The following is a 26865-nucleotide window of genomic DNA, read 5'->3' as shown; positions in this document are numbered from 1 at the left end:
GTTTCTCTGGTTGGCAATTGGTGGTGAGCGGGGTGCTGCAGGTGTCAGTGCTGGACCCACAACTGTTCACGATATACATTAACGATTTGGAAGAGGGGACTGGGTGTAGCGTATCTAAGTTCGCTGATGACACTAAATTCAATGGAAAAGCAAATTGTGCAGAGGATGTGGAGAGTCTGCAAAGAGATATAGAGACGTTAAGTGAGTGGGCAAGGATCTGGCAGGTGGAGTATAATGTTGGTAAATGCGAGGTCATCCACTTTGGAAGGAAAAATAGAAGATCAGATTATTACTTAAATGGTGAAAGATTGCAGTATGCTGTTGTGCAGTGGGACTTGGAAGTGCTTGTGCATAAATTGCAGAAGGTTGGTTTGCAGGTGCAACAGCTTATCAAGAAGGCAAATGGAATGTTGGCCTTCATTACTAGAGGGATTGAATTTAAGAGCAGGGAGGATATGCTGGAACTGTGCACCTGGAGTAGTACATGCAGTTCTGGTCTCCTTACTTGAGGAAAGATATACTGGTTTTGGAGGCGGTGCAGAGGAGGTTCACCAGGTTGATTCCAGAGATGAGGGGACTAGCCTATGAGGGGAGATTGAGTCACCTGGGACTATACTCATTGGAATTCAGAAGGATGAGAGGGGATCTTATGGAAACATATATAATTCTGAAAGGGATAGATAAGATAGAGGCAGGAAGGTTGTTTCCACTGGTAGGTAAGATTAGAACTAGGGGACATAGAGCCTCAAGATTCAGGGGAATAGATTTAGGACAGAGATGAGGAGAAACTGCTTTTCCCAGAGAGTAGTGAATCTGTGGAATTCTCTGCCCAGAGAAGCATTAGAGGCTACCTTATTAAATATATTTAAGACACCGACAGATAGATTTTTGCATAGTAGGGGAATTAAGGGTTATGGGGAAAAGGCAGGTAGGTCAATCTGAGTCCACGTCCAGATCAGCCATGATCTTATTGAATGGCGGAGCAGACTTGACGGGCCATATGGCCTACTCCTGCTCCTATTTCTTATGTTCTTACATAAAGAGGACTGAGTGTTCAATCAACTCCTGTCCATCAACTTGTTGGTAAATTCCCATTCTTGGGTCTGGTTCCAGTTTAGCTGAAAAACCCATACCAATGGATGAATATTTTATGCTGTATTTAATTTTAATCCTAATGACATCAACACAATTAGTATATCTGCCTAGAAAACAGATTGCACCCATTTTTGGCATGCTACAATGTGGCTATGTTTTGTACTCACCAAAAATATAACAATGTTAGGGTGGTTTACTCCCTGAAGTATGTACTAAAGTAGCACCTGTGCCTGGTTTTTTTGCTCTGCAGCAAATGGAGTAGGGCATCAGTCATTAATGATGCAATCCCAATGGCAGTCTCACAGCAATAATGCATATTTTGGTTGCCATGAATGCTGCAGAGGGAGTGCCTGAGATTTCCACCTTTACTCTAAGGGACATGAAGTCATGATCAATCAGATACATGCCTGGAGGAAAGAGAAGATATATGCACTGGGATTGGAGGGGAAACCTGCCAGGCCACTATCAGAAAGGTCTGGCAGGAGGTGGTTCAAGTAGTCTCCTCCTGATATGAAAATCGCCACAAAATAGAGGAATGCTGAAAGATAGGTCATGACCTTGCAAGATTTGCCAAGGTGATCTGCATACCATTACACCTATGGAGTGCAGGTCGTCACAGATAATGCATTTTTTGTGGCAATCTGAGTTCTTCAAGGGAGGTGCCACTCATCAGTAAATGTTGCAGCAAGCTATTAAAATAAGTGAAGCAGGGATTCTTTCATTCATGCATTATGGTCAGTGCAAGTGGACTTCCACTGGAGTATGTGAGGGGATCTTGTACATAATGTGGCTCCTCCCAACTGATTACTGCTGTACTGTGCTGCTGTCAAGGACTTCAGTGCAGCTAGGCTGACGGTTTGCATTGGAGAATTTTATTTTCCAGCTTCTCTATGAAAATCATCTCTCCATTATGTTTTGGTAATTAGTTTATTGCTGTCACATGTACTATGCTACAGTGAAAAGCTTTGTTTTGCATCCCATCCAGACAGATCATTCCAAAGTAAGTACATCGAAATAGTACAAAGGAAAAGCAATAACAAAATACAGAATATAGCGTTAGAGTTAAAAAAAGTGCAGTGCAGGTAGACAATAAGGAGCAAGGGCCATGATGAGGTAGGTTGAGAGATAAGAGTTCATCTTTATTATACAAAAGAGTCTCTTGTATTCCATTGGAGCCAGGGCCTGCCTCCTCTGCCTAGTTGGCAGCTGCAGATGCTGAACAAGGATATTCCACTGGTAGCCTTCCAATTCCTCCTGCTGGACTCTACACACTCTGCCTCATGGGCCTCAGTCTCCAGGTCTTTTGCTCTTCCTTCAGCAGTAGTGGCAGTCTTCAGTTACCAAAGTGAACAGTGATGAGGTTATCTTATCTGTTTGGCTTGTACGGCAAGGCACAATAGACTAGTACAGGCATCAGAATTTCATTTTCTGGAGATCTATGGTGCTTTCCACAATGGTCCTGGTATCTGCATGTCTCTCATTGTATTACACCCAGCTGCTGTGGTTAGAGAGTGGACTGTGTAAGAAGCCAGAGGAATCAAGGGTGGTCCTTTTCCTCAAGATCTATCTCTCCAGGCAGTGCTGGCCACCGAAAACGCCTGACAGTGTGAGCTCCCTGGGGATGCGGGACTTGTATATGCATCCTGGAAACATACATTTTTCATGAGGGAATTCTTGAAAACTCCGATGACCTTTACATTGTGAAGTGAAAATGATGTGGCTATTAAGAGGAGCCATTACAGGCACTTGAATGCATTTGTCAGTGGCTGCCTGCACTCGGAGGAAACCTGCATTGCTGACAAATCCCAGTGCCTGAGATGCTATCTGTTCATCACTGAATTCATCGTAAATGAAATCATCTGTCTGTGAATACAGTGCCTGGATGACCCTTTGGATGCAGCAGTGAACACCAAATTGGAAGACGTGGCATAGGTCTGTTGCAGACACTTGGCAAGGAAATTGAGAGTCAACACGACCTTGTTCTCCATGGAGAGAGCAATGCAAGTATGAGAGCATGGCTGAAGATCTTTGGGCAGAATATTACAGATCTTGGTGATGATAGCCTTAGGAAAACCCAAATCTACAAATATATTGTTTATCAGAGAGTCAGGTAAGATGTGGGTCTCTGAAGACTCTGTGGGAACAGATCTTCATTAGTGGTCACATCTTTGCCTCCTCAATCGATCAACCCTATCTGATCATTACAGTGCCTCCACTAATGGATTGCTGCCTGTGGATTCACCATTTAAGCACCCATGGATTGAGTTTCTCAGCACCTAAATGCTGAGGAAAAAAAACTTACAGTTTTAGCACAATCTCTGAATTTTGGAAGGTTATTTCTAATTTCTAATATCATTTGGTGAATGTCTAACACTGGGAAAATGTCAGGCATACTAACATGAATAGCATAACCAGGTGTGTAGTATAATTTTGTGGCTAGCACTGTTTTCTTGACAATGATCTATAACATGATCTGTCCTTCCCAAAATTGAATATGGATTGCATGGTGCCTAAAAAGGGGGCTCCAGGTGATCCAGTTTCTAGGCTAAATAATCACTGGAGAAGTTGGTATTGGTTTATTATTGTCACTTGTACCGAAGTACAGTGAACAGCTTGTCTTACAAACCGATTGTACAGGTCAATTCATTACACAGTGCAGTTACATTGAGTCAGTACAGAGTGCATTGATGTAGGACAGGTAAAAACAATAACAGTACAGAGTAAAGTGTCACAGTTACAGAGAAAGTGCAGTGCAATAAGGTGCAAGGTCACAACAAGGTAGATCGTGAGGTCATAGTCCATCTCATTGTATAAGGGAACTGTTCAATAGTCTTATCACAGTGGGGTAGAAGCTGTCCTTAAGTCTGGTGGTATGTGCCTTCAGGCTCCTGTATCTTCTACCCGATGGAAGGGGAGAGAAGAGAGAATGTCCTGGGTGGGTGGGGTCTTTGATTATACTGGCTGCTACACCAAGACAGCGAGAGATAAAGACAGAGTCCAAGGAGGGGAGGCTGGTGTCCGTAATGCGCTGGGCTGTGTCTACAATTCTCTCCAGTTTCTTGCAGTCCTGGGCAGAGCAGTTGCTGTACCAAGCCGTGATACATCTAGATAGGATGCTTTCTATGGTGCATCTGTAAAAGTTGGTGAGAGTGAAAAGTTGCAACAGAAATTACAAAAACAAGACCAAGAATAAGAAATGATGAACTATATTTATCAGGGCATACTGAACAGTCAAAGTATGTTCTTCTTAAAGGTCCTAAAGATGCAAGGGAATGACCTAAACAGGGTTTTTTTAAATTTATGAATTCTTTTGATGCAATAAACATCGAGATAATCCATTTTGTTTGGGAGAGGAGAGCCCTAGCCTAGTAATATGGTCAACACTGAATCCCAAAGGAAACTCGAGAGAATTGGTGTTACCCTGTGAGTTATGAGACCATGAATACATGGAACAAAGAAGTATAAATACATTTCAAAGAAAGCTAGCCTGGACCTGTGGTGTAAATTCTATATACAATTAAATTGTCTCAAGTGGCAAAAGATTGCTTGGTTGTCAATTGGTTCTTAACAAGCTTGCTTCTCTTCTGCTAGGGTCTTTGGTTCATACAGTATGGATGTAGTCGCTAGTACGTCATTCAGTCTGGATATTGACTCCATCAATAATCCCGACGACCCACTTGTCACCAATGTCAAGATATTTACAGATTTTTCCTTCTTCAGCCTTGACCTTCTTTTGATTTGTAAGTGATTCAAAGTATTTATTTTACTTAAGAGAAGGTAAGGTTTTTCTTTTAGGTTAGGGCAATCTGTGATTAGTTGCTTGTTCCTGTTATGCTCTGTTCCATCTTTTGGAATTTCTGCAAATTAGTAGATGAAATACTTTTGTACTCTGGGGTAAGCCCAGTCCGGTTCCTCATATATATTTCAAGGTTGAAATATAGCTGCATTTTTTTACTAAATTCTGTCCTTAGTCACACCACTCACTTTTCACCTAGATGCTGCCTCAGTTGACAAGCTAATCTCCGTGATGAGGCTTGAATTCAGCTCCTAGCTTTGTTAGAGTAGGGAGGTCTAAAAAAACACAAGAACACTAGAAAGTAGGAGGAGAAGTTGGCCACATGTCCCCTCAAGCCTGCCCCACTATTCAATATAACTATAATTAATCTCTCATGGCCTCAACTTCTCTGCTGTGCCAGTTCTCCATAACACTCAATTTCTCAGTCTTTCAGATATCTTCACAAATTATTTCTCATGACTTGGCCTCCTCTGGGGCAGAGTATTTCAGAGATTCACTACCCTCTGAGAAAATAAATTGCTATTAAATGACTGGCCCCTTATTTTGTAGCTATGTCTCCAGGTAACCTACACACCTGGTGTTCTCCTACCACACACACTCACCTATCCACCTGGTTTTCTTCTCCTTTTGTTCATCCCTCCCATCCCCTCCCTTCCCTTGGTTCCATTTGCCCATCATCCCCTCCCCATCTAATTCCACCTATCACCTACTAAGCCACTATCCCACCCACCCAGCTATGTACTGCTACATATTGGCAATCTTTCCTCTCCGGTTGCAGTCTCAATGCAGGGTCTCAACCCGAAATGTCGACTTCCATTTTTTGCCAGCACATATGCTGCTTGACCTGCAGTATTCTTCCAGCTTTCTGTTTTTGTTCTAGATTCCACCATCTGCATTCTCTATTGTCCTCTGCCCCCTTAGAAAGTTATATGTTTGAATAAGATCACCCCTCATTCTTCTAAACTCAAAGGAATACAGACCCAAACTGTCTGGCCTCTCTTGACAGGACAAAGTCGAGTTTATAGTTATATTGCACAAGTACAACAGAATCAGAATCAGGTTTATTATCACTGACATACTGTACGTCGTGAAATTTGTTGTTTTGTGCCAGTAGAGAACTGTGCAAGACATAAAAATTACTCTTAAGTTACAAAAATAAATAAATAGTGCAAAAGAGGAATAACGAGGTAGTGTTCATGGGTTCATGGACCATTCAGAAATCTGATGGTGGAGGGGAAGAAGCTGTTCCTGAAACGTTGAGTGTGGGTCTTCAGGCTCCTGTACCTCCTCCATGATGCTAGTAACGTGAAGAGAGCATGTCCCAGATGGTGAGGATCCTTAGTGATGGATGCCGCCTCTTTCAGGCACCGCCTCTTGAAGATGTCCTCGATGGCGGGGAGGGTTGTGCCCATGATGGAGCTGGTTGAGTCTACAACCCTCTGCAGCCTCTTTCGATCCTGCACATTGGAGCCTCCATACCAGGCGGCAATGAAACCAGTCAGAATGTTCTCCACCATACATCTATAGAAGTTTGCAAGAATCTTTGGGGACATTCCAAATCTCCTCAAACTCCTAATGAAGTAGAGCTGCTGGTGTGCCTTCTTTGTGATTGCATCAATGTGTTGGGCCCAAGATAGATTGTCTGTGATGTTGATGCCAAGGAACTTGAAGCTGGTCACCTTTTCCACTGCTGATCCCTCAATGAGCACTGGTGTGTGTTCTCCTGACCTCCCCTTCCTGAAGTCCACAATCAATTCCTTGGTCTTGCTGACACTGAGTGTGAGGTTATTGTTGCAACACCACTTGAGCTGATCTATCTCACTCCTGTATGCCTCCTCATCGCCATTTGAGGTTCTGCCAACAACAGTGGCGTCATCTGCAAAGTTATCAATGGCATTTGAGCTGTGCCTAGCCACATAGTCATGAGTGTAGGGAAAATAGAGCAGTGGACTAGGCACCCGTTCTTGAGGTGCGCCTGTGTTGACTGTCAGTGAGGAGGAGATGTTATTACCGATCCGCACTGACTGCGGTCTCCTGATAAGCAAGTTGAGGATTCAGTTGCAGAGGGAGATACAGAGGCCCAGGTTCTGAAGCTTGTTGATTAGTACAGAGGGGATGATGGTGTTGAACGCCGAGCTCATCCCACTAATTAGCCTCTCATCCCAGTACTAAAACCTGGTGAATCTCCTATGGACTCCCTCCAATGCTACTACATCCTTCTTTTGTGCACAGTATTCCAGCTGCAGCCTCACCAACACCTGTGCAACTATAATAAAACATCCCTATTTTTAAACTCCAACCCCTTCACAATAAAGGCTAGAATGCTGACTGCCTTCATAACTACTTGTTGAACCTGCCTGCTAACTTCATGTGATTCATGCACTAGAACATTTAGATCCCTCTGAACTTCACTCATTTGCACTCTCTCTCCATTTAGATAATAATGCGCATTTGATTCCACTTACCTCACACCTCCTCACATCAAACTCCGTTTGCCAGGTTTGCTCTCAATCACTCAATTATCTATAATCCCTAGCTCTATTATCTCTACCTATAAACGGAGATTTAACAGCAATATTCTAACCTCTCTGGATGGGAAAGTTAATGAGGAGGAATCAAAGTGATCAAGGCTATTAGGAGTATGAGATCCTTGGACGGAGTGAGTTTGTTGAAGTACACACCAAGAGTTTAAGTAGAAAAATGTGTGAGAATCAGAAGTGGAGGTCGGTACATACCACCGGAAGAAATCAGGGTGGTGGATTTAGTCTTAGATTGTTCCAGCAGAAGGTAGTGTAGACATAGCTAAGTGGCTTCTTCCTATGCTCTTAGTGTGGTTTATTAAATGCAAGGTGGATTAGAAACACTATAAGGAGCACAAGCTATGAAAGTTTAGATTCTGCCCAATATGTGAGCCAAAAGATTGTGAGTACAAGTTATATTCTAGAGACTTGAACAGATAATCCATGCTGACATTTCAGTGCAGCAATGGGAGAGTATGATGCTGACAGAAGTGCTGATAAGATGTGAAACTGAGGCCCCAACTGCCCTCCTGGGAGGGTGGAGTGTCCCATGCTTTAATCTGAAAACTGTCGAGTTCTCTTGGATACTTGGCCAATCAGTACATATGAGGGAACCAACCTCACATGTGGATCAGGACATCTTTTCTCAGTGCTGTTTGTGGAATCTTGCTGTGTACTACATCCCTACATTACAGTAGGAACTAGGTTTCAACAACTGGCAGTGCAGCACCTTGGATACCTGGAGTCTGTGAAAGGTGACACTGAATTCAAGTCTTTCCTGTTTCTTCCCCTATTCTGCACCATTTCCCCTCATCTCCTACCCATGATCAGCTACTTACTTTCCTTCTTATTTCCTGCTTTATCCTACCTTTTGCTTCTCAATCACTCTTTCGCTATCTCTTTTCCATAACCACATCTGCTTCTAAACCTACGTGTGCAGGACTACTATCAGTAGTAATTTGTGTTTTTTTTACTTTTTTTTTCAGTGATATTTCCTTTCTTTATTCCAATCCTGCAAAAATTAAATTGGGGCTTCTTCCCAAAAGGTGTGACTGAATTTTTCATAAGAGCTGTGTTAAATATGAAGGCAAAGAGGCAAAAAGGCATACACAACGTGAGTATTAAACTGACCATTGAAACTGTTTACATTCCTGCAAATGTTCTGCCTCTTTCTTCCCTCAACACTGATGCTAATTTCATAACCGAGAAGGAGGTAACTCTAACAATGTTCTTTGACCAAAGAAGGGGGTTCCTTGGAAATATGGTGTTACTCTGCAGTTGCTTAAATTTGCCAGGCACAGATGCGATATAAATGCCCAACCTTGCTGCAGTTGGCGCTGTGCTCACCCACCTAGGATCACTGCTGAAATTCACTGACCTCCTGCACTGGTTTGCGGGGGGCTGGGGCTGTGAGACAGATAGTGAGGGGTAACTGAGAGAAACGGGATTAAAGACAAGCTACCTTCAAGTGTAAGTGGTGGGGCACACCACTGTTTATTGCACTTCCTCCAGACTTTCTGTCAAGCTTCAACAGAAGTCAAAGTGGAAGAGCAGTTGAAATTTGTTTTCAAAAATAGGGACTAGTTTATGGATGGCCTGTATTTAAAAGACCTGAAAATCAAGGTAGTAGGCTTGGATGGAAGGAAAGGATACGGTTATCCTGGTATCTTTGGTAAGAATGAATATAGTCTTATCTTTTAGCCTGATTGAAGCAATATTTAAGGAGAACCCTGTGTTTCACATCCTTCAATTATTATTATTTCTGTTTACAGTATATGGTCACATTGCTACCAGCTATTGCAGTATTGTGCTACTCATTTATACTTAGCATCATTTTAAATGGCAAAGCAAATAAGAATTTATTTAGTGGATGGCCTTTAAAGTGTAGATATTCTTGGAGACAACTTAGATTTGAGAATATTGTCCAATAATAGTACAGTGTTATTACAGATTTGTGACTAATTACATGTTGGGAGTGGTGCCTATGAACGATTTTGTAGGAAAAGAGTAAGAATACTGGAGTGTGTTTAGCATATTGAATACATTGCTCTCAAAGTTGGTTAAACTGATCGAAGATGAAGAATCTTGAATATATTCCAGACTTCCCAATGTGGAATGAGTGTGTGTCTCCAAAACGTGTTTTCCAGACTATTTTGGGATTATAGGAGAACTTCACTGAACCAATAAATCACTGATTAGAGGTTTGGCTATAAGGAGAGTCAAATGAAGGAACTCTTCCATTGAAATAAAGACAGCTTGATGATCAGGTTGAAAATTTTAATGCTAAACTGGGAAAATCTTTTCCACTATTTGGTGAGTAGATAAGTAGGTAAAGGGGGAGGTGCATATATATTTCAGATTGTCAAAGAGAAATTGGGTTATTATTCAAGTTCAAGTTTATTGTCATGGGCATACATACCCAGGGAATAAATGCCAAGAAGTGCTTTTTGCAGCAGCAACACAGTACATTACAAACATGATAAACATAAATTACATAAACTTAAATTAACATAAATTATACATAACTTACACAACCGAATAAATAAAAATAAACAATATTATTGCAAGGTTGAGGGAAATATAGTCCAAGGTAGAATTAGGGTTTTTCAGATCAGTTCAGGAACCTGATGGCAGTGAGGAAGAAGCTGTAGTTGAGAATTCTCTTTTGGAGGATTGTTAAGATGCAGAATGCTCAACAAGCATCCACAACTACTTCTAAAGGGTTGTGGATAAATACCTTGAAAAAGAATTTAAGTGGATTTAGTGGGTGGAACAAAGTAGATAGATGTGTTGACTCTCTGAGCTATAAAGGCTGAATGGGCTTCTGTGTTGTGGAAGGCTTTGGCCTGGAACTCCAGGCTTCCTACTCAACCTTCCCCAGAGTGGAGTATTAGAGATGGCCATTATTGATGATGCTCTCCAAATTGTAAAGGATGGAGAAATATCCATTGTCACCGTTGTTGGGCTTGTTTGGTTGCAGGCCCTAAAACTGAAGTTGTCCTTTCATATTCCAGATCGGGGAACAGGCAGTCTCTGAAGACTAAATATTTTAGACTCCTAGTTTCTGTCTTCTCTCCAGAGACACAGAAGGGCTGACTTCCAGGGTTAATTACCATTTCTTCTGGAGGTGTTGTGGGATTTTTTTTAAATGAGATCTATAGTTCTGGGGAAGGCTATAGGTCAGGGGAAGATGAAATGTACAGAATACCCAACATGATTTGGAAATCCCCCCAAAACACCCAGTATTTGCACAACTGATAGAATTGATATGAGTAATGGAGTCCATGTGGTGTACATGGACTTCCAGAAAACAATTAATAATGTGCGACATAACTGGCTTATCAACAAAGATGAAGTGCATGGCATAAAAGGAACATAGATAGAATGGATATGAAATTAGCCAAATAACAGAAATCAAAGGGTCATGGTGAATGGATTTTTGTTTGGACTGGTATAAATAGTGGTGTTCCCCAGGGATCCATATTGGGACTATTGCTTTTTTGAACTATCTTAATGAACTAGACTTGGGATACAAGCCACAATTTCCAAATTTGCAGTCGACACAAAAATTGTCAGTATTTTGAATTGTGAAGAGGATAGGTTGGTGGGTAGAACTGGAGAATTGCTCATATTGAGAGCTGGCACAAACACAATGGGCTGAATGGCTTTCTGTGCTATAACCATTCCATGATATAGATAGTGGAGGTCACAACTGTCCTTCTGTAATTAGAGCTTAGGTTGGATTCTGATTTTGGCCCTGCTGGAGACAATAGGTTCTATTTCTCTGTTCATGCCTTGGACTTACAGGATCCACGATTACTTCTAAGAGACTTGTCTCTGTGTCCTCATGGTTGATTCTCACAATCTTTTTTATTTAACTTTTAGGATCAGGTGGATTTTCTGCAGCTGCTGGTTGATTCTCAAGCAACAGCCACCAACGCAGATCAGCAGAACGATGCCAACAATTCAACACATAATGGTATTGTCAATGTAGCTTTGATCATTGTTTCCTTCTATTCCTGAAGTTGATGCTCCCTATTCAGACACTAGGATCCTTTGATTACCCGACTAGTTCACATTCTGGTAGAAAGGGTTGTATGAGAACAACACGGGAGTAGTCTCTCTGCTGTGATTGGCCTCTATCGCCAGTAGAAGTTACCTGACCTGCAGTTACGGGTCTGAGTTGGGAGCCAGGCACTGCAGGGAAGTTAAAATGAGATAAGATATCTTTATTAGTCACATGTACAAGTTGTTGATGTACTTTTGTGTGCTTATGGGACTCGAGTTCCAGTGAGCACTTTCTACATATAAACCCTTTCCATGCTGATTGGCTTTTATTGCTTTGATCATATAAGGCCAGAAAAGTTGTGATTTACCCAAGCATTGGAATGCATATTTGGTCTGTCATTTCACTTGAAGTAGCCTCTCAGAGAACATCAGTTTGTAATCTATTTCAAAAGCCACATGTAATGAACCACAATTATTGGGAAGACATGCCTAGAAATTCCATTCAACCCATTAGTAGGCATTAGATGGACTTGGCAATGGGTGCCAATGACTACTTTAGTCCTTGGTTGCAACTGTAATTTGTAGCAGAGAGCTAAGGTCTTAATTGGGCATTTAAATGCCTGGTACTCCTTTCCCAAGGCCAAGGTAAGGAGATTGGCAACCACAAGTGAGACAACCCTGTAGTGTGGCCCATGGGTATTGCGGGGGTGAGGGGGCAGGGATGCACTGGAACCCAGGATTTGGAGGGATCAGGAATGGAAGACTGGCATTGAAGGTTTGGGTGCGAGAGACTAACAGATGGAATGGTGAGATCTGGGGACTGGGGTAGAAATTGGCTCTGGGGTAGAATGGTGGTGGGAGAAAAGCTTGCCACAATGGTGGGATTAGGATATGGTGGAGTGTAGCACACAGGTGGAGTGGGGAGGGGTCAGGATTGTCCAAAATGAATGGGAGGATTGCAGGATCATGGGGGCTACAATTTGGGGATTTGGGGACAGTGACTTGAAAATAAGGGGAGAGTTGTGGAGATGGTCAATGCAGTGTGGCTAAGGTCTCCCAAGGATAAAGGTAAGTAATCTACTTACCTAACAAGTATCTAGTTTGATACTGCTTGGAAGACTAAATTGTATAAGGAGCTCTCACCCAGAACAGTATGGTCCAAGTTCTCCTCCAATGCTCCAAAAGGAAGAAGGAAATGTAGGAGATTTCCATGTGGGATGAGGGTTGAAAATTGGTTGCTGAATAAAGAGCCTTTAAGGAATCAAAAGTTTAAGGGAACATTTACATTTAAAACCCATCGTATTAAATTCTGCTTTAAAATGAGGTTTGCAGATTAAATTCTGGTTCTTCACCTTTCCTGCAGCTCTGACTGACAAGGAGATTCTGGCACAGTGCATCTTCTTTATCTTGGCTGGGTACGAGACCATCAGTAACACGCTTTCTTACCTTGGGTACAATCTGGCCATGCATCCAGATGTACAGAAGAACTGTGCACTAGCTCTGATGTACTGTCTACAAAGACCATAAGTTTACAGGGTGTCTCACCAGTGCCCTCTAGACTTCACGAAAGCTTCCCTATTTTTATATACCACATCCCTTGTAAGGAAGGCCAAGATTCCACTAACCTTTCTAATCGGCTGCTATATCTACATGCTAATATTTTGTGCTTCATGCACTAGGATTTCCAGATCCATTTGCACTGCAACATTTAGTCACCACATGTTGCTTAAGTAATAATTTGTTTTTCCATTCTTCCTTCTAAAGTGGATAACCTTGTATTGTCCCACATTATACTCCATTTGCCAACTTCTTGTCCACTTAAATAATCTATCTATATCCCTTTGTGGGCTCTTTGTCTTCTTCTCTTAACTTGTTGGACTGCAGTCCAGATGAAGTGTCTCAACCCAAAACTTCAACTGTCCATTTCCCTCCATAGATGCTGCCTGACCTGCTGAAGTTCCACCACGCTTTCTGTGTTACTCCAGATTCTAGCATCTGCAGTCTCTTGTGTCTCCTCTGTGTGTCTACAAAATGTCGCAGTGCAGAAGGATCTGAGGCCCTGGTGCATAAAACACAAAAAGGAGTCCATCAGGTCCAAGTAACTTGTTGGCCTTCTGCCCCATTAGTTTGGATCCTATGGTCTTCTCTGCAGGTGGAAACATTTTCTCTAACAATACACAACAAAAAATATGTATTTCCTGCTCTATGACAAAATATTTTAACATACTCGCTTATTGTTGTCAATAACCACTTCCCATCTATACTAATGTCCCATTGTTAAGAGTGTTTTTGTGTGTGAAGGCTCCTCCCACATATGATGATGTGATGCAGCTGGAGTACCTGGAAATGGTGATATCTGAAACACTGAGGTTGCATCCTGCTGTTGTCCGTTTGGAAAGAGTCTGCAAGAAAGATATCAAGATCAATGGGGTGACCATTCCAAAGAACACTGTAGTTGTGGTGCCTGCTTATGTCTTGCACCATGATCCAAAGTACTGGCAAGAACCTGAAGAGTTCAGACCTGAGAGGTACGTGTTAGCAAGTATTTGTGTTCCTTATCACCAGTACCATCAATCCTTCCCTGCCCACCCTACCATACCATGACAAACTGATCCCCATTTGTGGTTTTTGCTGCCTCTTATTCAGGTTTATTAAAATATTTTTTTAAATGGCAATTTCCTATCTGTGATGTAGAGTTACATAAAGAGATACTTGGGCAGATAACCAGATGCTGGGTCAAACTGTTTTTAAGGATTGCCTTAAAGTCAAAAGAACTAATTTGTCTTCCGGTGGAATATAAAGTGTTGCTGCCATTATGTAGCATTTTCAGCATTAATGACAAGGATGAATTTCAGGCATTAATCTGTAACATGAAACCCTGGCATTTTTCCCTGAGCTCTTTTTTTGTTATCTTGGAGACACATAGTCACCTTTTCGATTTACATTTAATGTTGAGAAGAGGCTGGTTCCCTGATGGCTCTGTGAGTAAGTACAGATTGCGATGCCTTTTCTTGCACACTGGAAATCTGAATGTGGTTGGTAAATTGAGCACCTGTTCATGTAGTCGGCATCTTTCCACGTACATATTGTGCTCTCTTGGTGTGTTTCAAACTTCAATTGTCGTTTAGGTCTTCAGCAGTCTGTTGAGATTGTGGATGACTTGATTGAAGTGGGTGATGAGGCTGATGTAGGAATCATGGATTCTGCCACAGGTTGAGCTGGAGGTGTTTGGTGGGGCAGGTGGGAAGGTAGCATAGAAGTTGGTGTGTGGTCCTTCTCTCTTCACTGGGCTTTTGTCTGCTCCTGACAAAGAGACTCAAGGTTCTCAATTCCATCCCAAGTACTCCTCCTCCATTCTGAGCTGTCACAGGCCAGGGATTCTCACTAGTCTAGTCAGTGAGGATGTTACATTATTTTTCGAGGAGCCTTTGAATTTTTTCCCTCCGTCCATTCAGTAATCACTTGCCATGAAGGACCTCGAAACAGATTATTTGCATGCCCAAACAGATCCCTCCCCACCATTGAAAGTATCTACATGAGGCGCTGCCTCAAAAAGGCAGTATCTTTCATTAAAGATCCCTACCATTCGGGCCCTGTGAACTTCTTGCAGCTACCATCGAGCAGGAGGTATAGAAACCTGAAGTCCCACAGCACCAGGTCCAAGAACAGCTTCAACCATTTGGTTCATGAACCAACCTGCACAACCCTAGTCACCATCTCAGTATAGCAACACACTGGCCACCTTGCACTACAGTGGACTTTGTTTACTTTTTTTTTCTTTTGATTGTGTTTTTTCTTGTCTAATTGTATATAATTTATATCGCTAATTTATGCTTGTGAATGTTGTGTATCTGATGCTATGTGCCTGTGATGCTGCTGCAAGTAAGTTTTCTATTGCACCTGTGCATACATGTACTTGTGCATGTGACAATAAACTCGACTTTGACTTTGACTCCCAAAGCAGACAATGTGGACCACCCATCAGAGCCAATTTCCATGCTTGATTCTAATCAAACCTCAATCTCACTGCAGACTGCATCAAGCAAGGCTATGCCATCTCCCTCAAGCTTTTTGGCTGCAAAACAGCACCTCCCCTGCACCAGGGTTCCCCCTGGAGTGGATGTAACCTGCAGGTTGGCACACTTGTGCAACAGTTAGTCCTGTTGCCTCATAGCTCCAGCAACCCAGGTTCGGTCCTGTAATATAGTTCAGGGGTTTGTACATGATCTCCACAACTGAATGCATTTCCTCCATGTGTGCTAGTTTTCTCCCATATCTCAAAGACACACTGGTGGATTAATTGGCTACTGCAAATTATCCTCAGTGTAGGTTATTGGCAAAAGAAGAATTAAAAGCAGATTGATGGGCCTATGAGAGAATGAGTTGCAGGAGTACAGGGAAATTGGGAGAGAGGGAATGGCACTAATGGGATTGCTACCCCGGAGTGGTCCGGGTGGCCTCCTTCTATCCTGGGAAACAGGGCAAATGGGAAGCACATGTTGCCTCTGCTCCAGAATCACATCAGGATTGAACCCAGGCCCCTGGAGTGTGAGGCAGCAGCACTAACTGCTGCGCCGGCGTGTCGCCTATAGTGAAGTACCACTTCAGTAGGAAGTTTGTTGGAGGGGAGGATCAAGATTGCAGCAAGAAAGATTGAGGAAAAGGGTTAGATTATGTCATAGTCTTGCTTGACCCCAGCCTGCACTGGAATAGGGTCATGATTAGAATTACAGCCTGCATCATCATGGATCAAGTGTGAATTTGCATTATCAAACAGGATCAACTTCAGCCGACCTGCTGCTCCCTTGTTGATTATGCCAAAATTTTACAGTCTGACCTTGAGTACCATCAGGATTGGCACTCGATGCCTGTGCAACTGTACCACAAGATGGAATTGTAAGTCAGGGAATGGTTAGGTGGTTGCAGTTTCAAAGTCTTGTATTCTCATCCATCTCTCCTAACCAAAGTGACAATGATCTGTTTCTGCCTGTATAATTAGGTTCAGTAAAGAGGAAAGGCAGTCTCAGAATCCTTCCATCTTCCTGCCATTTGGGATGGGTCCTCGGAAGTGCGTTGGGATGCGATTTGCTCAACTTATGATAAAGATGTCGATTGTTTCTCTCCTGCAGCACCTGACTTTTGTGCCATGCAACGAGACACCAGTGAGCATTGTAGAATAGAGGAATTGCATGAAAAAGTGACTTAAATATTAAATTAACTTTTGGGCTATTTAAAAAGCACTTGCTGTGAAGGTGCGGGTGGGGTGAATAATAGCTGACAGAAGGATAATGAGATGAAATGTAAGTTATTCATCTCTAGTCAAATTCCTCTGTTAATTTAACATTACCACTGCTGTTTCTATTCCAGATCCCATTAGAACTGGATGTGAAAGGACCCAAGCGTCCGAAAAAACCTATAATTTTGAAATTTGTGTCACGAGTAGATGCTGATTCAAAGGAATAAAACAGAAGAATCGTAAGGAGCTGTGAAAATGTTAAGGAGCATGTATATCTCAAACTACTAAAATTAGCATCTTACCTAACTCTTTAAACAGAAAGATATACAAATTTATGCACCTATGAATTTATGCATGAATGAGAGGAAAATGGAGGGATATGGGCATTCTGTAGGGAGGAGGGATTAGCTATGTTGTGGGCCAAAGGGCCTGTTCTGTGCTGTTCTACATTCTATGTTCTAAATATATGTGGGAATGGCGCTGAGGAAATAATAAAGCTAAGCACCCATACTCCATCTTGTAGCTATGAGTGAATATTGGGGGAGTTGCTAATGTTCACAGAGATACTATTACTGGGATTGTTCCATTGATTATTGCTGGCTGATCAATAGAATTTTGCATAAAAATGTTTAAAATTTTCAATATTGAAACGTGCCATCTCTGAAGCAAAATCAATTAACTATGTTTCCACTTTAAAACTTTTTCTATAGAAAATGCAACAGTTAATGCTTTTGCAAAATAATTTTTGATTATGAATAAATAAAATTAAATGTAATAATATATATTCATTGTGTTGTGTTTTGAATGCTTTTGTCTCTTTTAATTCGATTAATAAATTTGTTTATAGAACTTGGGTTGTCTGTTAACCAATGGACAGCTATCCACTAGCAAAACAAAAATATGGCAGATGATGAAAATCTGAAATAAAAATAAATTACTGGAGAATCCCAGCGGGTTTGGTCACATCTGTGGAGAGAGGAGTGGAATTAATGTTTCAGATTGATGGCCTTCTATCAGAACTAGGTTCTGAAAGAGTATCAACCTGATATCTCTGCTACCTAACCTGGTTGAACATTTACAACATTTTCTATTTTCATTTCAGACAGCTGTCTACTGCTGTGCTGAAATGAATGTAGACAGCGCATAAAATGACCTGCTGATTCATTATTGTCTGTGTTGTGGTCCCACCAGATATCTTCATTCCTAAGGAGTTTTCCTGATGGTAGAACAGAGAAACAAAGGTTAAGAACTAATATCTTACCTTAATTGTTAACTGGTGGTAATCCAAAATCAAAATCTTTCCCAATCAGAGCAACCAAAGAAAAACATGGCATTGAGAACAAGTGGAATCTGAAACATAAACAGAAATGTTGGAAGAACTCCAACGGTCAAGAGAAACCAGTTAACATTTCAGGTCAATGACCCTTCCTCAAAACACGTCATGGATTCATTCTATTTTGCCATCTCCCTTAGTCATGAACTTAATTCCCCCCTGTTGTAAATATTTGAGCTACAATATAAAGATGTTGCTTCTGTATCTGAAGATCATTCCTACTGGCTTAGTGAAATCAAGTGACAAATATTTGTCAAGTTTGTTTACCACAATGTATTATTGGAGTTTTGAACCTCCTATTGTCTGACAATTTGTTAAATGACACCTCTCCATGAACTACATTCATCACCTCACAAAGCGAATGCTGCAGCTTTGTCAACTCTTTGACGGTTTTTACAGGCAGTCTATGTATTGTATTATGCTGACAGTAGTGTGTTCTTTTTCAAAGTACTCTTTGTCACATTCTGTGTGTTCATGATGAGCAATGATGGCTTTAAGATATTGTTAATGACTTTCAAGTCTACAATGTGGTAATCCTCCATGTGGATGCTACCCTTTGACCTCCATGCTTGATGCTTACAATTGTTTTATCATGAGATGCTGTATCTGGTGTCAGCTGATCATCAGCTTACGTTTCCTCAAACTACATCTGTAGCCTTCCTCAGATGATACTTCTATCTTTGATAATGTAATATCTTCACCAGTATACACCAGTCTGCTTAATACAGATGGAATTTTAGGCTTTGACATCCTTGCGGCTGATAGCAGTGTAGTTCTGGTTTGGTATTTCATCAGTCTCTTTTGGACAATGTGAACCCCGGCATTAGTGTCTTTGAACATGCCAAGGAACTGAGGTATACATCTCTGTGTACTTCTTTTGCTTTTCTTAGAAGTGACTTTGCTGTTTTTATAGCGTTCTTCACTTTCCATTGGTTTGGATAATGTGGTGATGATGTTTTATGAGTAAATTCCCACTTGGCTACAACTTATCGGACCCAGATGTAGTGAACAAAAGGCCAGGGAGACTGAAAGCCAATAAATAGCCCCAGGATCACATGACTTGCATCCTACGGTTTTGATAGAAATGGCTCCAAAGATGGTGGATGCAACGGTTGTCATCTTCCAAAATTCCATTTTAGATTGGCTTTTATGGGTTAGAAGATAGCAAATTTAACCCCACTATTTAAGAAAGGAAGGTGAAAGAAAACTGAGAACTACAGTTAACCTGCCATCAGTAGTTGGGAAAATGCTAGAATCGATCATTAAGGAAATGGTAGCAGGGTACTAGAGAATAATTATCAGATTGGGCAGAGACAACGTGGAATTCTGAAAGGGAAATCATGCTTGATTACAGTTGATGAACTCTATTTGAACTTTTGGAAGGCTGTCAATCATGTGCCACACAAGGTTATTAAACACAATCAATGCACGTGAGATTGGGGGTAATATACAAGGATTGGTTAATGAAAAAGAAAACAATAGGAATAAATAGATCATTTTCATGTTGGAAGCCTATGACTAGTGGGGTACTGCGGGTATCAGTACTGGGGCTCCTCCTATATCAACGATTTGAATAAGGGGACCAAATTTGCTGATAGTACTAAGACGGGAAGCCATGTAAGTTGTAAACAAGATGCAAAGAGGCTGCAAGGGACATATATGGGTTAAATGAATAAGCAAGGACAAGGCAGATGATTAACAATGAGAAAAAAAATGAGATCGTTCACTTTAGTAAAAATATTAAGAAACGTGTTTTCTTTAAATGGTGAAGGATTGAAAGGTGTGGATAATCAAAGGGAACTGGGTTGCCTTTGTAGTCAAATCACTGAAAGTTAACTTGCAGTTACAGTAACCAATTAGAAAGGCAATTGATATGTTGACCTTTATTACAAGTGGATTTGAATTCAAGAATAAAAATGTCTTATTCTCATACTCAAATTCTATGGCAATGAAGAATCTGTATAGGGCCCCGGTGTGATTGACACTGGAATATTGTGGATAGGCTTGGTCTCCCCACCAAACGAGGGATATTCTGGCAATAGAGGGAGTACACTAAATGTGTACCACTTTGGTTACTTGGATGCGGTGTTTTTCCTATAAGGAGGGATTAAGCAGATTTGGCCCATACTCTCTAGAATTTGACAAAGAGAGGTGACACCATTGAAATATACAGAACCTCACAGGGTAGTGGCACAGATGATGTTTCCCTTGGCTAGGATGTGTAGAACCTGGGGATAGAGTCTTAAAATAAAGAGTTGGATATTTAGGAATGGGGTGAGAAGAAATCTCCTCACCTTGAGGGGAGTGAATCTTTGGAATTCTCTGCCTGAGATGGCTGTAGAAGTTTGGTCACTAAGCAAGTTCAAGTCAGAAAGTAATAGATTTTTGGATATTAAGAGGATCAAGGGATGTGGGTTTAGTTCAGGAAGTGTTGCTGAGGTAAAAGATAGGCCATAATCTTACTGGATGGCGGAACTGGTGAAAGTGACTGGATGGCCTCCTGCTTCTACTTCTTGTGTTCACAAACTCACCTGCAGCAAACTGTGGGCCATTTACAACTCTGTCTGGAATACTTTATCTGTCAAACTGACCCTACGTTTTATGAATGAGAGCTGAAGATGTGATTGAATTGAGATGGTCTATTTTTTGGCAACTGGGGAAATAATTGAACATCGCCAAGTAATTTGTGGCCTCACTCATAAATTGCTCCTCTGTCACATTTGCCCAAGATCTATTTGTACACCTCATGTTCAAGCATGGGGGTTACTGTCTCAAAGGAAATTGTTGGCCAATAAGGACAGATAAAAAGAAATTTCTTCACTCAGAAGATAGTGAATCTTTGGAATTCTCTACCCATGAGAGCTGCAGAGACTCTGTCACTGAGTATATTAAGGCAGAGATAGGGAGATTTTTTGGCATTGGGGGAATCAATGGGTATGCAGAGTATGGGTTTAAGGTGAAAGGGGATAGATTTAAAGAGGACTTGAGGGGTAATTTTTTCACAGAGAAGGTGGTGAGTATATGGAACGAGCTGCCAGAGGAAGCTGTAGCGGTGGTTACAGTCACAATGTTTAAAAGATATTTAGACAGGAAGATGGATAGGAAAGGTTTAGAGGTTTATGGGCCAAATGCAGGCAAATGGGACTAGCTCAGGTAGACAACGTGGATGGCATGGACGAGTTGGGCTGAAGGGCCTGTTTCCATGTTCTATAACTCTATGATGCTATGTCACTCTCTCCAGTCCCTTAGGCAATATTTACTCCCCAACTAACTTCACTAAAAGATACATTATCTGTTCATAATTGGATTATAGCTTATGGAAGATTGCTCTGTATAAATCACCCACTGCCTTTCCTTGTAAAGGTGACTGCACTTAAAAATGATGCTTGTAAAGTGCTTTGGAATGTCTAGAGGTTGTGAAAGATGCAACATGGGCAGTAAAGTGGCACAGCTAGTAGATCTGCTGCCTCACAGCTCCAGTGAACTGGATTAAACCATGACCTCCAGCACTGTCTCTGTAGAGTTTGCATGTTCTGTTTTGATTCTCTCCAGATGTTCCAGTTTCCCTACACAAGCACAAGATGTACAAGTTGGTAGGTTAATAGGACAGTTCAAATTGCCCCTGGTGTGGAAATGAATGGTAGAATCTGAGGGGAGCTGAGGGGAATCTGGGGAGAATAAAATGTAAGATAAATGTAGACAAGTGCTTGGTGGTCGGTGGATTCAGTGGCTGAGGAACCAATTTCTGTGCTGTATGACTCTTATGATATAGATTAATTGAAGTCTCTATTCTTTATTTCCATTTGAAATGAGCAGGGCTCTATTGTATCCACGTTATATTAAAATGCTAAGTCAAGATTCTGAATCAGAATCAGATTTATTATCACTGACATATGTCGTGAAATTTATTGTTTTGCGGCAGCAGTACAGTGTGTCACAAACCAGCAACAAAAGAAACACACTGAGCATGATTTAGTGTTAAAAACTATTTTATTAATCACTACTTATGATAATACGTAAAATAAAAGTAAAAATGTTAGTATGTTAGAATTCAAAAATGTTAAACCTCGAACGTTAACCCCAAAACTAAACTCGTCGTGTGTGTGTGTGACAAAGTCCAAAACTCCCAGTTCCGGAATGGTTCTTAAAGTTCAGTTCCGCAAGCCATAAGGTGAAACATGAGCAAGGGCTTCTTCAACAACCACTGTTGTCTGAAGATAAGATGTAGATGTAGAAAAACATAGAGAGAGTACATACAAAATCCAAATGTTCCACGATGGACCCCAAACGACACTTCAGTGTTTACTCGGTAGTGACTTCCTCACTCCGAAAAGCATCCGAACCGTGGTCGTCCACATACAAATACCTGTTTCCTTCTACAGGTCAGCAACAAAGTGAACTCCACCGGATTACTTCCAACTTCCATACATGGATTTCAGTGGCAAACACAGTTATTGTTTCTCATCCATCGATAGAGAAAACAAGCAGGCTGTTGTCTCTCTCCCTTCTCTCTCTCTCTCTCCTTCTTCTAACCTCTTCAACAATGTCATTACGTCCTTTATCTTCTATTGGCGTAAGCACGCCCCACACACACATACACACACACTCTCTATCTTAAAGGGACTTTCACTGAGTCCGTAACAAGTGCAAGACATAAAACTTACTATAAGTTACCAAAAAAAAGTGCAAAAAAGAAATAACAAGATATAGTTCATGGACCATTCAGAAATCTGGTGGCAGAGGGGAAGAAGCTGCTCCTGAAACATTGAGTGTGGGTCTTTAGGCTCCTGTACCTCCTCCCCAATGTTAGTAATGAGAAGAGGGCATGTCCCGAATGGTGAGGGTCCTTAATGATGGATACCACCTTCTTGAGGCATTGCCTCTTGAAGATGTCCTCGATGGTGGGGAGGGTTGTGCACATGATGGAGCTGGCTGAGTCTACAACCCTCTGCAGCTTCTTTTGATCCTGCACATTGGAGCCTCCATACCAGGTGGTGATGCAACCAGTCAGAATGTTCTCCACCATACATCTGTAGAAGTTTGCAAGAATCTTTGGTGACATACCAAATCTCCTCAAACTCCTAATGAAGTAGAGCCACTGCCATGCCTTCATCATGATTGCATCAATGTGTTGGGCCCAGGATGGATCCTCTAGGATGTTGACACCCAGGAATTTGAAGCTGCTCACCCTTTCCACTGCTGACCCCTCAATGAGTACTGGTGTGTGTTCTCCCAAATTCCCCTTCCTGAAGTCCACAATCAATTCCTTGGTCTTGTTGACATTGAGTGCGAGGTTGTTGTTGTGACACCACTCAACCAGCTGATCTATTTCTTTCCTGTACACCTCTTTGTCTGTTCACAGTTTGCAAATATACTGCAGCAGTTTCCTAATACTGTTCCATAGAAGACAAATTGAGTAGGAGTACACATACAGCATTTCCTGTAGACTACACCCTGCATCAGGTCTCATTGTTACCTTTTCAATCGAGTGGCTGCCAGACATGCAGTGGAACTGGAAAGACCAGCTTAACTTCCTGCCTGCAATTTCTGTATGTCTGAATGCTCTTAAACCTATTGTTATTTTGTATGAGGACATAAGGTGAGGTGTGAACAGAAGACAAGTGAGTTTGCTCAATTCCTGGACATATAATCCTGACAAATCTACAATAAATATGTAAAAAATATTTAATATTACAAATTACTTGGATATACATTGTATTGTTAAATATTAAAGAAATGTTCATTTTCTTAAATAGAAAATGGATACTTAATAGCTGAAAATAAAGACTAATATAAAGTCTTTTGTTGGATCCCAGAGTCTGAGAATTGAAGGTTCTGGGCCTCTGCAAGTAGACCACAAAATGTCTCTGAGACTATCATTTGCAACTTGCGCACAACATGGTGAGGACACAAAGGGTGACAATTTTGATTCTTCAGCTCCTCCTTAAACCCTCTCATCACATCATATCCCCAGCAGACTTCTCCCCCCCCCCCCCCCCCCCCCCCCCGGCTTAACGTATGGGATTTGATGAAGATTTGTTGGAATCTTCGGTTAATTGGTTACTGTTACTACTTATTGTAAGTGAGTGGGATTGGTCTGCTGGGATCTGGCATGGGCAGAGTGGCCTTCTGTGTTGCTGTAAGTAGATTACATTTTATTACTCATGTTGATTCATTCACTGTTATATTAGTAAAAGGATGAAATTACCCTTTAGGTTCCATTTTCTATCGGGAGATTGTCTGGAAGTCATAATAATAACAAACAAAACAAAGTTTAATGCTTGAATTATTATTTGTCAAAGCAAGTTACATTTTGTGGCTTGGTAAATGTTCTATCCTTATCCTCCTGGACCAAACATTGTTGAATGTTCTACCAAAATGCAGCACATGGCCAACTGGTCATAGACTCTTTTCATTTGGATTTCAAAACAGCAACTTCAGGGCCAAGTCCTGGAATAGTTGAAAACAGAGGGTTGGGGAGTTCCATGCAGACACGAAAAGTTACCAGCTGGGGAGTCATGCTGCGACTACAGTTGTTGACAGTGTTAATGTTTAATGTGTACTCGAAAGAAATGGTGTCAGGTTTTTCTAAACTGAGAGGAACAGTTAATAATTTGGAGCACTGCACTAGTGTACAGGAAAACGTAAACAAGACTCCACTGTCTTGGATTGAAAGAAAATTAAATTTAATGCAATAAAGTGAGAGGTAGTTCACTTTGGAAGGAAGAATAAGCATCTTACATCTTACTTAGAAGGTGAAAAAATAGATGGGATAGAGGAGCATTCTGCTCTGGGAATTGATAAATGACTAAGACCATGAACTCAAGTTAGTATGATCAAAATACTGGGTATTGTCCGGAGGAACAGAATACAAAAGTAGGGTTGACTCATTGATCTGGATCTAAGAGTTTGCCATCAGGCTGCAACAAAAGGATTTAGCAGCACAAAATTCCACAAGGCAGTCACATATTGCTAGGCTGTACAATCCAAATTAAGTGACTAATATAAAATCAAACTTACCGATTACACATATGGATAAATCCATTGCAAGCATATTAAAGGAAATCATATTTTAGATCCTGTTGCAACAAAAGTAACCATCCATTTATCTGTGCCAGCTTAGATATCTTTTCCAATATTTACAGCCAGAAGGACAGTAGTGAATCTTTCACCAATTTATAGACTGCAAACAGATAAAGTCCCAGTAATAATATAGATCATGTTGGAGGCAACAGTGAATTAATATTGCCTCACTTATTTATACTATGCCTTGATAAGCATTATCATATCCAAAAGTACAAAATGCTAATATAGTTACTAAATTCTAACATAAATGACAAAGAACTACCTCACTTATGTTACTTTCACTTGAGTATTCCAGTTTCTCATCTTCTCACTTTCCACAAAGTTGAATTCTGTGAAGTGGAACTCTAGAGAGATGGTGATCCTGAGCAGAGATTTAAAACCCCTACTCTAGCAAACCACTTCAACCGCATTGTCTGTCTTTGACCCTGATTCTTCCTGCTGCTCCTGAATGCCTTGTCCATGTCCTTGGCAGCTCAATATTCTCTTGACCCCTCCAAGGATTCTGCATTGTTAAACTACCTACCCAACATCCAGATAGTATAAGCTGATATTCCTGCCAATTAAATATTGGGAAAACCAAATGCCATCGCCTTCCATCACTGCTTCTTACTCTGTCTCCATTCCTCTTCCCGTAACTGCATGATGCTGAACCAAATAGTTTGCAATTAAGCATCTGGCCACACATCAGCAGGGTCACTGCCTATTTCTCTTCTTTCTAATATTGAAACAATTTTTGAGCCTCTTTGCTCAATTTAAAGTATATGTAGAACTATGTTGATCAGTGGTTTTTAGATCATAAATGAGTGCACAATTCTCTGTGCTCCCACACTAAGAGCAAAGCCCATGAATTGGTGAGAAATATGAAGTGAAACTGCAGTATTTTAGATGAGTCCTAGAAAGTTTAATTAATATGTAAAGCTCATATTTTCTTATGCAATTCAATCTGTTCAAAGCACACTTTATCTTAAATGATTCAACCTAAGTGACACTCCCTTTCTCTTACAAAATTCTTTCTTTCATAAAGGAACTATCCATGTTTTAAAATTTACTGAATAAGCATAACTGATTTATAGCTTTAGAAGTAGGAGCTAATACATCTTAAGGCTGCATAATGCTAAATGACTTTGATATAGAAGTTTGGCTGTACAGAGTACAGTTTAAATGGAGTGCAGCTTCAGTAGAGTGTAAAAAACAATAATCTGGTAAGCATGCTAATAGAGTGAAGAGGGGGAAAGAAGTGAAAGGCAGTATTAAAATAAATATAAATAATCAGGAACAATGAAGGATTAAAATAACAGTTACTTAATTAAATAAATTAGTAAGGCAGCCAGGTCAAATTTCAACCTACGCCAAGAAGCATAAAATTAGTAACAAACAAGATTACCAACTTAACGCAAACAGTACAAGTAGCTGACTAAAAGAATAACAGAAGACAAGGTAAGGCAAGCTTAAAAATACAACAAGAGTAATTAAATCATGGTAAAAAATTATTAATACACACCTGAAAATGGAATAGAGAAAAAACTATAGGAGAGTACAGACGGCTTCTCCCTCACCATCTGGAACTTTAGTATGTTTCATGTTCCTGGGGAGCACATCTGTAGGAAGTGGCTCCTGATGATCAAGCTCAGTCAGGATTTTTGAGTTTGAGGGCCAGCTAGAGTCGCTGCATTTGGGAGTGACAGTCTCCTGAATCATGTGTTCCAGGAGGCAGCCTCCCCACAGTCAGAGATAACCCAGAAGAATAAGTGGCCAACTCGAAGGATAGGAAGAAGGAGGAACCATCAGGGTG

The 26865-nt window shown here is 41.0% G+C and overlaps 1 protein-coding gene and 1 long non-coding RNA gene across 2 annotated transcripts in view; one reads left to right on the top strand and one right to left on the bottom strand.

Annotated features, from left to right (window-relative positions):
- Positions 1-16881, top strand: part of LOC127573596 (cytochrome P450 3A30-like) — a 32629-nt gene extending 15748 nt beyond the window's left edge. The window contains exons 7-14 of the mRNA XM_052021965.1: positions 4687-4835; positions 8397-8524; positions 11296-11389; positions 12782-12907; positions 12967-12996; positions 13715-13946; positions 16418-16580; positions 16786-16881. Coding sequence (XP_051877925.1) covers positions 4687-4835; positions 8397-8524; positions 11296-11389; positions 12782-12907; positions 12967-12996; positions 13715-13946; positions 16418-16580; positions 16786-16881 — 1018 coding nt within the window. The remainder of the gene's footprint in view (positions 1-4686; positions 4836-8396; positions 8525-11295; positions 11390-12781; positions 12908-12966; positions 12997-13714; positions 13947-16417; positions 16581-16785) is intronic.
- Positions 16882-24273: 7392 nt separating this feature from the next.
- On the bottom strand, positions 24274-26865 carry LOC127573597 (uncharacterized). Its single transcript, XR_007956785.1, has 3 exons — positions 26575-26865; positions 25008-25170; positions 24274-24437 (listed from the first exon to the last, which is right to left on the bottom strand). It is a non-coding gene; the product is annotated as an uncharacterized LOC127573597 (long non-coding RNA).

The sequence above is a fragment of the Pristis pectinata genome, chromosome 8 (genome assembly GCF_009764475.1).
Source record: "Pristis pectinata isolate sPriPec2 chromosome 8, sPriPec2.1.pri, whole genome shotgun sequence".
NCBI classification, from domain to species: Eukaryota; Metazoa; Chordata; class Chondrichthyes; order Rhinopristiformes; family Pristidae; genus Pristis; species Pristis pectinata.
Note: the sequence above shows the minus strand (reverse complement) of the source record. Positions and strands in the feature narration are given on the sequence as shown.